Genomic DNA, 11,114 nt, shown 5'->3' on the forward strand with positions numbered 1-11,114 from the left:
TAGGCCGGAGACTGGAGCGGAGGCAGGGCTTAGATGGCTGGAATGTAAAGGGAGCTATTTAGAGTTCTGACATGGGGGCCTTAATCTGCTTCTTTGCCCTTATAAAGTTCATTATTAATTAATTGTGTTGTGGCTTAATACTGAAGTTTTGGCATAGGAATTGGTATTGCGTTATAATTTTCTCAGATTTAGAATTTGTATATAATACTGTGAATTTTCTTTGGTTAATATGTTGTCTTTGGTTATACAAAATTAATTTAGTTCTACCGGTAAAAAATAAGTATACTCAGTAGCACTGCTAGGATTGTAGGGCAAATTATAGTTTGCTGTAACTGTCTTTTTGAAATGACTATATTATAGGTAATCATGAAGCCCTAATTGCTTTGTATCTGGGTAACACTCAGACTCGGAAAGAATTTTTGAGGAAAAGTGACCAGTTTTCATACGACAGTTAAGAATCTTGCATTCTCCAGGGGAATTAAAATTTCAAGTCAATTGCTTAAGACCATTATCCAGGATATATATATATATATATATAGTGCCCTAAATTATGTGGCTCAACTATAAATAGTGCTTTAATTTATTAAATCTATACAATTCCTGCAAAAGAAAGGACAGGACTTGAACTGCTGTGGGTGTGTGTGTGCATGTTTATAAACACTGTGCTGTATTACAGAGCCTCACGTCTCAGCAGTGCTTCAAGTTAGAGTACCGGCATGTGATGCCTGCGAGTTCTGTATTCCAAAAAAAATGTAAAGGACAGTTATAACCGCTGTGCCTTCCGGGGCCAAAATAAAACTGTGACAATGTGCTTACCAACCCAAAGAGCATTCACCACTGTGCCCTGAAGAGGGAGGAGTAGGCGGCCTCTGTTGGGCCGTATCCCCAGAAGAACCCATCAGTGAAATTTCACTGAAAGCCTGGTGCCCTTTTCTCTGACCTTGATCAAACTTCTCTGACCTCTGGTGCCCTTTTGTTTGACCTTGATCAAACAGGAGAGCGACACTAAATGTGCCTTACTCCCCAGTGCAAACATTAGGTAAGCAATTACATCATTCCCATCATAGTAAATATGAAAGTAAAGGTTTTTGAATATCTAACAAAGTCTTAATTCCACAAGAACTTATTACTACTTGAAAACCCAGTGAGCACAGTACCTTGTCACAGTAATGTCCAAGGCACTGTTTGCTTAAAAACCACCTTTGCTGCTTAGCTTGTTAAGTACAGTGCAGGCATTGGTAATTTTGTAAGCAATGCAGTACTTTCCTGATTGAGAGATGCTGTTTAAAATGTCTTGCTAATTGCCATTTCCACTTTCAATCATTTTTCCTCAGAAACCCACAATCTGCCAAAGCAACCTCCACTCGCCCTAGCCATGGGACAGGCCACCCAGTGTCTGGGACTGATGGCTCGATCAGGAATCGGATCCTGTGCTTTTGCCACGGTGGACGACTACCTACATTAGCTATGCATTTTCGGAGCTCACACTTGCATTGTGGCGCATAGACGACATGGAAGTAGACCAGCTCTGCTGATTTGAAACTTAGATTTTTAATTATGTACTGGGGACAGGTTTTTGTCGCTTTACATTGCTTCCTAGTTTACAGCATGATGCAAATGATTTTCTAACTTAGTGTTAGGAGCAATTATTTTCCATCTTTAGCCTCTTAGTTGTCTAAGAGTTAAATATTACTGAATTCCAGACATTCAAATTGATCATCACAAATCCTCTAAAACAATTACCTAAAAGAAACCAAAAAGTCCTGCCTTCTTTGTTGGGGGGAGAGAGGGGGGAAGGAAACGGAACAAGTTGTGTTTGTGTTAGCATGTGGGTGATGTAAACTTCAAACTGGGAGGTATTCTGACCCCCGCTCCCATATAAGCATTCAATCAGTGTAACTTGCAAAATGCATAAACATCTGACAGTTTGAATTTATAGTGTTGATGGAAGAAATCATTTTTAATGTGTACTGTAAAACTTGAAATACTCAGGAGCTGAGTGGATATGTTTGTTGCTACTTACAATCCCGACCTGTTAGTCCCAGTAGTTTTGTTTTAACATGGTCTTTCTCAACTTTGTTTCTGTTTAACTACAGATGACTTCTGTTGTAGACTCACAAGTTGAACTGTTGTATTATAACAGTATTACATGTCAACAGTGTGGTTATGACCTTTATTTATATAAAAACCAAATATTTAGTCAATTTACTGTGTCTTAATTTAATCTTTGTACACCTTCCATTTTTAAGTGCTTAAAATGAGTACTATATTGCAATAAAAATGTAGTGATATAATTAACCAGCCATTAAAAATTTACTTCTACAGATACCAGAGTGTCAATTGAATTTATACATTAGGAACTTGCATACTTATGATTAATGTAAAGTTAGAACAAGTAAAATGAATGGTTGCTACTATAAATCTGAGCTCTGCAACCTAAGACTGCCTGGCATTTACAGGCCTCCCTGGATTAGGGCCAAACCTGATACGATAGGCGATATAGACAGCAGGCAATTAATCTTATTTTCATAATCGTCATGTGGCATGTGACTTGGCCACTTTTAAAGCAAACCCCCAAACTGGTTAAAAGTAAAATAGGAACAAGCTCTTCAATAGAATGACCATATCCTTTGGTTTGGCAAAGGTGTCTGTTGGCTGTACACCAAGTCTTAAGCCTTCTTTTAAAAGAACAGATTATCCACACTTGGACACTGTGCTCTTCCACATATTCTGTGAAATCTCGTCAGTGGCACCAAAACACCAGAGACAAACACGTCCGAGAGCTTCAGTGAAGCTTTTACTGCCACACTGCGGGGTTGGGGGGGTGCGGAGGTGCCCTCCTGGTGTGGGTACTGCTTGTGGTCAATAAAATGGAAAAACAGAAAAATAAAGGAAAACAAGTCCTTTTAAACTGCTGCTTCCAGGATGCTCAAAGACTAGGAGGCTTATACGCCAGGTGGATGAAGTGTGACTAGGTACTGCCCCTAAGAGACTTGAGATTCTTATAATGACTCTTCAGAAGGATTTATAAGTGATTTATTTTTTTTCCATAAAAATTACATTCTTTAAATAACTAAGTTCTATACATACAAAGTACTTGTTCTTCATCTAGCTTTGATTTACGTCTTAGGAGTTTTCATCTTTCTGACCATCCAGCGTTTTGTAAACCTCTTGGCATTTTGTTTTCTCTGAGATCCTAGAATAAAAGGTTTTGGGCAGTTAAGAATAAAGAAATAAAATTCCCAAGAAACAGTTCACAGATTTTCTACATCGTTAAAAATTGGTACATGTACACACATACTGGGCTTCCCTGGTGGCTCAATGGTAGAAGAATCTGACTGCAATGCCAGAGACACGAGTTCAATCCCTGGGTCAGGAAGACCCCCTAGAGGAGGGCATAGCAACCCACTCCAGTGTTCTTGCCTGGAGAGTCCCATGGAGAGAGGAGCCTGCTGGGCTACAGGCCCTGGGGTCACAGGAGGTGGACACAGCACATGTGCACATACGTACTACACTGGCCTGCTCTCTGAGCAACTTTCAAACAGTAACAGAGCCACTGAAGAAAAAAAGATACACTATCTCCTTAACAAGAAACATTATTCAATAAGATAAAACTCAGATTCAAGAGAATAAAGCCAAATCTTACCCCAAGTATTATTCAAAAACTGGGCTGCAGCCTTTTTCATCGGTAACCTCTTATTTTCAAGAGACAGGAACTTGTTTACTAGGAAAGAGGATTATTTGTCTTTTTTTTGTTTAATTCACAGAAAAGAAAGAAAAACAGTCTAAGGAAATTACCAGTAGTTCTGTTGGTTCCAGGACCATATAAACAATTTTGTATGAAGGCTTTGGCAGCTTCTTGCCTTGAATCCCTCAAATCTTGATCTTTTAGCCTTACAGCCATGTAGCTTTTATTCTGGCTGGCGATCAATACAAAAAGAGAAAATGAGGCCACACTTATTTTCAAAATAAAGTATTTCTGTTAGTTGATTCAAATAGCGGAGAAAAATCCCCAAATCCTAATTTTGTATAAGCACAGGTTAGATGATAAAATTATAGGGCTATTTTACAACTAATGTTTACGTTTTAGTAGAGCAAATACTTTTTAATATAAATACCCAAAATGTTCCACAGAGGATCCAATCTGAAACTGCTACTAATTGAGGTAATACCCCCCTCAAAGGTCACCTTTACATCCTACACACAAAGACGGCTTCTTACCCAACAGTCTGTACTTTCTGCACTTTAGCTTTCTTAGAGTCACTTCCTTTCTCTCGTTCTTCATTTTTCTTTTGCAAATTAACTAAAAAATTGAGTTAATATTTCTCATTAGCATTTGTGCACAAATAAATCAAGAATATATACTGGAGTTTACTTTAAATATCCACTACACATCAATTTGTATGTGATCGTACAAAATAAGCTAAAATTTAAGACTGTGCTCCCAGCGCAGGGGGCTCAGGTTCAATCCCTACCGGGAGAACCAGATCCCACGTGCCAGAACTAAAGGGTGTGCATGCCACAACTAAGACCCGGCGAGCCAGATAAATGATTTTTTTGAAAAAAAGAAACAAGCTAAAGCCCACCAGGCCTGTTTCCATGCTCCTTCTCAAGGGTAACAACATTTGCAAGTATCAGCAAATGCCCTTGACACTTAATGAGAGGTTACGTAAATAGTTCATACCTTCTTTCAACTTGCCCGGTGATTTCTTCACACTAAGGGAAGAAGCAGCAAAACACTGATTGGGATGGCCGAGAGCAACAAAGACTCAGGTTATCACAAAATTTCAGCTGGTTTCACAAATAAGATAACCCCCTTTTACTACCACCATTCTCAATTTTTATTGAGCATCCTTAAAGTCACTCCCCAATGTGCTGTCAACAACTCCCAATCAACAGACTATACTAGGCTAGGAGGATCAGAATTTCAAATCTGGAAGTATATTAGTAGGCTTCCAAAGACGCAGATTGTTGTGGTTGATGGAGTTAAAAGTATTTAAGAATTATGTAATACAGTATTTGAAATACGAAGTGAAAGGTGGTAGGCCTGCCTGCCTCACTTTATGTGGAGAGAGCTGAAAGGATTAATTGAACACTTCAGACACAACAATGGAGACAGACAATGGTAGTCTCAAAAAGTGTGGTCTAATGGAGAGAGAGTCAAAGGCCAGAACACAATGAGATGTCTATACAGAAGTGGAAAAGCTAAACCGCGGGGGCAGTGATGGGATAGAGGGAGTAAGAAGGGACAGGTGACAACTTGGTTTTCAAAGATGAAAGGGACTTTGCCACCATGATGTATTCAGAAACTCAAAGAGTACTGAGTAACTCTTTGCAAAAGTTCTTCTACGGAAAAAGAACAACTGTTCTAGCAGGGCTAAGCTAAATTTAAAGCAATAAGAGAAGACAAAGGGGAACAGGAAAAAAATAGCAAATATTTAATCTAAATTTAGTACAGTATAGAATCCTGATGCCATAGCACAGAGGAGAAAGAGGAGCTTTAAACATACAGTGGATGGCAAAGCTACTAAATGAAAAGAGGAACAAGGAGGGAAAAATTATGTGGCTCAAATGGTAAAGCGTCTGGCTACAATGTGGGAGTCCAGGGTTCGATCCCTGGGTCAGGAAGATACCCTGGACAAGGAAATGGCAACCCACTCCGGTACTCTTGCCTGGAAAACCCCATGGAAAACAGTCCACAGGGTCGCAAAGAGTCAGACAGGACTGAGTGACTTCACTTTAACAAGAAGGGAGAACAAGGTAAGGCAAGCAAGGGACAAGCTGAGTTTTAGGAGCCTATGGATAATAGACCAGTACGCCACACCCCACTAAAGGATGAACTTCAAAACACTTTTATTCACACCCTCTATCCTGCCCCTAGTACACTGACAGTGGCCACAGTTTACTGTAGGAACTCACTGAGATCAGCAACTCAGAAGCTAGAGCTACCCATGGGAACGACAAAAATAAGAAACAGCCACAGACGGAAAATAAGTGGAACATTTCCCTCCACCTGTCCCACCAAATTCAAATATCTCCTAGTAGCTTTTTAATTTAGACTTTAAAACTTGAGTTCAGACAAATGTACCAAGACAGCATTAAAACACTGTATGTAAACAAGTAATAAAAGGAGACCCACCACTTACCTAGTTTGTGAAGCTGTAGTTAACTTCTCTAGAATAGTATCTGGAAGGAGTTTTCTTTTCTTTAAAGACGTTAAAAAAAAAATCAATAAAAAGTAAGCAACAGGACAACACGCCCTGAAGTGCTTTTGAAGTTACCATTTTAAGGACAGCCCTACCTCTAGGCAAATAAATGATCCGAACACTGCCCTCCACTACCTGTGAGCTGTGGGAAGACTGGGGCCCAAGCAACTCAGAGCCTACTCCTACTTCACTTGGAAGACGTGAAGGCTGGAAAGGGTGCCCGCTTTATTCCAACCCTCGGGTCACGTTATACACCGAGGGCAGTTCACAGGCACGTCCACCTGCGGCCAATCTCCGGAACAGCAGAGCGCGAACCAAGCATCCTGTGCGCGGCCCTCCGTTTACTCAGCGCTGCCTCCTCACAGAGACCCAGGTTCACATAAACCACCTCCGCCGCGCGTCAGAGGAGGGTCTGGCTCTACTTTACCTCTTTCCAACCCTATTCTAAACTGGTGGACAGCGAGGAGCACTAGCACGCCGATGTCAGTGCTGTCGGAAGAGACCACCAGCGGGGCTCTCCTCCACCCCGGACCCCTGCAGCATCGAACTCTTCCCCGAGCCGGCCCGTGAAACGGCCCCCTCTTTGCAAACCTCTAACCTTCTGTTCGATGAACAGTTCCTCGCGCCGCTTCCTCTTCTCCTTCAGAAGCGCTTTGTCCCTGGAAGAGACCGCGACGAGTCAGGGCGGGCGGAAAAGAGAAGGGGGACGGTTAGGCGGCGCTTCTCCCCACCAGCTTGTCCCCCGGGGCTCCGAACCTGCGCACCGTCTCCCGAACTCGCCGCTCCTCCTCTTTCGCTTCGGCCTGGGCGCTGGCGAAAGTCAGCTCCTCCGGGGCCTCGTCGTCGAGCTCGTCGTCCCCCTCCTCGTCTTCCTCCAGCGGCTCGGCGGCCGCGCCGCTGCTGGGCTGCCCGAGCAGGAGCCCGTGCCCCGCCTCCTCTTCGGAAGCGGGCTGGCCCTCGTCCACCATCGCCGAGGCCGACGCCGGGGCGCGGGACGCGCGCGGCCTGAGCTGCACCATGACCCAAGCTGCGGGGACCCGGCGGCCGTCTTGACCTCTGACCCGGAAGCCCCACGCAAGCGGTCAGTGACGCAAAGGGCAGGCGCGGCCGGGGTCTGCCGCCCTCTGCAGGTTCGGAGGCCCCACCGCGCGGTACGAAGGCGCACGCGCAGAGCCGGGAAGTGGGGCGTGGCCTAAGGAAAGCGCCGGGCGTTCCCTTCCACCCGGCCCGGAGCCTGCGAGCCGCGGGCCAGGATGCCCGGTCCCCGCCCACGGTTACGAGAGCCGGTGGACTTGGGGGCTTGTTTCCAGGCAGGGCCGATCCGTGCTGCTGCCGCCTTAGCGGGGATGCCGAGAGCGTTGTTGCTTGGATCCCCGCGCTCCTCGGGGCGGGCTGGTGCGGGTCACGCCTCCCGGTGCCCAAGAACCCGAGGACCTCGAGCCCCTATCGCCCTGTCGCCGCCTCTTTCCGCTCAGAGAGCCGCTCAGTCGTATCCGACTCTGCGACCCCATGGACCGCAGCATGCCAAGCCTCCCTGTCCATCACCAGCTCCCAGAGTTTACTCAAATTCATGTCCATCGAGTCGGTGATGCCATCTAACCATCTCATCCTCTGTCCTCCCCTTCTCCTCCCGCCTTCAATCTTTCTCAACATCAGGGTCTTTTCCAAGGAGTCAGTTCTTCGGATCGGGTGGCCAAGGGTAGCCAAAGTATTGAAGTTTCAGCTTCAGGATCAGTCCTTCCAATGAACACTCAGGACTGATTTCCTTTAGGATAGATTGGCTGGATCTCCTTGCAGTACAAGGGACTCCCAAGAGTCTTCTCCAACACCACAGTTCAAAAGCATCAATTCTTCAGCGCTCAGCTTTCTTTGTGGTTCAACTCTCTCATCCATACAAGACTCAGAGAGCCGCTGGGTCGAGCTAATAAATTCGGCTTCCTCCACTCCGCACTCCCTGTAAAAGTACCGTTTCTAAAGGAGGACGTGCGGCATAGCAGCGGGACCCCATGCCTTGCAGTCCTGTTGTCACTGAGGAGAAACAAGGTGGACAGACCCACACGTACATCGATCTTGGCACCAAGCGTGCGGTGTGACAACCTCGGCCGCTCTCTCGCAGGCATCCCTGCCCAGCCCTGGGCCGCTGCCTGTTCTTTGTCCGCACAGACTCTCTCCCTCCAGACTGCCCCTCCCCGCCCCCCCGCCCCGCCCCCCTTTAGAACGTGAGCTCAGTGAGAGCAGGGACCCCCGCTTCCCGCTGTGACCCCAGGATCTTGCCCAGTGACTGCCCGTTGCACCTCCACTAAGTGACCAAAACCCGGGCACCGTGTATTTTTATGCCCCGCTCCGCCCCACTACACCTATTTCATTTCTTAGCCTATGTGGCCATTCAGTAATCTTTGTGTTTATTTTCTCCCACCTGCTCAGCCAGTAAAGAAAACGCCTGCAATGCAGGAGACCCTGGTTTGATCCCTGGATTGGGAAGATCCCCTGGAGGAGGGCTTGGCAACCGACTCCAGTGTTCTTGCCTGGAGAATCCCATGGACAGAGAAGCCTGGTGGGCTACAGTCCATGGGGTCACAGAGTGGAACAGGACTGAGCAACTAAGCACACACCCATTACACAACAGCAAATGATTCATCATTCTCTGAACTGCCGCTCCTGCTGCTAAGTCACTTCAGTAGTGTCTGACTCTGAAACCCCATAGACTGCAGCCCACCAGGCTTCTCTGTCCATGGGATTCTCCAGGGAAGAGTACTGGAGTGGGGTGCCATTGCCTTCTCCGCATTCTCTGAACAAACCAAGCTACTTCATGCTTACCTTGCAGTTGGACATGCTCTTGTACACAGTCCTCACTTGGAACTCCTATTTATAACTGAAAAACCCGCACCCAGGCTGACTTCCTCTTAAAGCCTTTCAAGCACCTTAATGTCCACCCCATCCCTACCCTGCTGCTGCTGCTAAGTCGCTTCAGTCATGTCCGACTCTGTGCGACCCCAGAGACAGCAGCCCACCAGGCTCCCCTGTCCCTGGGATTCTCCAGGCAAGAACACTGGAGTGGGTTGCCATTTCCTTCTCCAGTGCGTGAAAGTGAAGTCGCTCAGTCATGTTCGAGTCCTAGCGACCCCATGGACTGCAGCCTACCAGGCTCCTTCCTGCTACCGCTACTGCTAAGTTGTTCAGTCATGTCTGACTCTTTGCCACCCCATGGACCACAGCCTACCAGGCTCTTCCGTCCATGGGATTTTCCAGGCTAGAGTGCTGGAATGGGGTGCCAGTGCCTTCTCCCAGGCTCCTCCCTACTCGTCTCTAACTGCGCTCTCCTGTGAATCTTTTGCTGTGACTGTAGCTTCCGTGATGTGTAACAGTTTCTGTGCCAGTGGTCCCAACCAAGTTCTTATGAACTCCTTGAAGGAAGGTCCAGGCCTCTTCTTAATCACTGTATTTCTAATGTCTATCATAGAGTAGGTGTTCGATAAATATTAAATTGAATAATCCCTCAATGATTAAATGATCAAATATTAAATGAATAATCCCTACATAAATTTTGCAGTATTTTCAATTTGCTTTTCCTTTTCTCTTGGAAGCATCTCCTAGCTTAAAAACAAGAAGACCAAAACACAAACAAAAAGTATGAAACGGAACCAAAAAAAGCTACGGGAACCAATGGCCTAGTAGGAAGGGGTTTACAAAGGATAGTTCTGAAATATCTGGGCCTTGGTCAGATAGAAATTACAAATTAAAAATACAGTCAGGCTTCCTCCACCAGTGTACTGGCTTCCACCACTGCTAACACCAGGGCAATGTATATAGAATGCTCTTTTGAAAAGCTCAACAACAAACCTATTAGAAGGGAATGATGGTATATTATGTACAAAGAAGTGTTAACTGTTAGTTGCTCAGTCGTGTCCGACTCTTTGTGACCCCGTGGACTGTAGCCCACCAGGCTCCTCTGTCCATGGGATTCTCCAGGCAAGAATGCTGGAGTGGGTTGCCATTCCCTTCTCCAGGGAATCTCCCCAACGTAGGGATTGAACCCAGGTTTCTTGTGTCTCCTGCATTGCAGGCAGATGGCAACCCACGCCAGTACTCTTGCCTGGAAAATCCCATGGACAGAGGAGCCTGGTAGGCTACAGTCCATGGGGTTGCAAAGGATCAGACACGACTGAGCGACTTCACTTCTCTACCATCTGAGTCACCAGAGAAGCCCCATTTTACATACCGAAACTACATTATAAGTATTATAAGTCCCCTCCTACCCATGCAAAGCATCCTTGGCATTTATTAAAAGGTGTGACTTGCAAATGCAGCACAAACCTTTATGTCACCATGTGGCTTCTCCGAAAGCCAAGGGTGTGAGAGTAAATGCACTTTTGTAAGGGCCGGAAGTGATGTCACCCAGCTGCATAATCCCTGGGGAGCCCACCTGGTCTAAGGGAGTTAGATCTGTCCGACCTACCCACGCTGGGTACTGACAGCCACTCCCCACATGGGTCTCTGGTGCTTGCTGACAGCGGGGATCCCTGGATCTGCATTAGGTGGGGGGAGTTGAAGGGGGAGCTGTGTTCTTCCTACTTTACACAAAAGGTACTCTGAGCATACACTTTTTAAGTCCCATGGGAAAAACTCCCTTCCAGGTTCCGTGTCTGGGGAAGCTTGGCGGACCCCGCAGGGTGTGTAACAGTGAGATGTCCTTCCGTGTATATGATACTGAGAAGCAGCCCACCATTGTCTCTCCCTTTCCCCTCGGCTCTGCTCCGTTTTAGGCAGCTTTAGCCCACCATCGTCTCTCCCTTTCCCCTCAGCTCTGCTCCGTTTTAGGCAGCTTTAGCCCACCATCGTCTCTCCCTTTCCCCTCGGCTCTGCTCAGTTTTAGGCAGCTTTGTTTGGTGCAGCTATATTTGCATCATT

The 11,114-nt window shown here is 46.2% G+C and overlaps 2 protein-coding genes across 3 annotated transcripts in view; one reads left to right on the plus strand and one right to left on the minus strand.

The window, feature by feature from the left end:
* RANBP9 (RAN binding protein 9) overlaps positions 1-2,326 on the plus strand; it is a 72,935-nt gene extending 70,609 nt beyond the window's left edge. The window contains exon 14 of the mRNA XM_024984033.2: positions 1,335-2,326. Within this exon, the coding sequence (XP_024839801.1) occupies positions 1,335-1,465 (131 nt within the window). The 3' untranslated portion in view covers positions 1,466-2,326. The remainder of the gene's footprint in view (positions 1-1,334) is intronic.
* A 693-nt stretch (positions 2,327-3,019) lies between these two features.
* On the minus strand, positions 3,020-7,256 carry NOL7 (nucleolar protein 7). Of its 2 annotated transcripts, NM_001034384.2 has the most exon segments (8): positions 3,021-3,196; positions 3,647-3,724; positions 3,799-3,920; positions 4,222-4,303; positions 4,685-4,716; positions 6,147-6,205; positions 6,805-6,865; positions 6,963-7,256. In NM_001034384.2, coding segments are annotated over 8 exon segments (774 nt in total). In that variant the 5' UTR covers positions 7,226-7,256; the 3' UTR covers positions 3,021-3,119.
* Between the last annotated feature and the right edge of the window lie 3,858 nt (positions 7,257-11,114).

Source organism: Bos taurus, chromosome 23, assembly GCF_002263795.3.
Source record: "Bos taurus isolate L1 Dominette 01449 registration number 42190680 breed Hereford chromosome 23, ARS-UCD2.0, whole genome shotgun sequence".
Lineage (NCBI taxonomy): Eukaryota > Metazoa > Chordata > Mammalia > Artiodactyla > Bovidae > Bos > Bos taurus.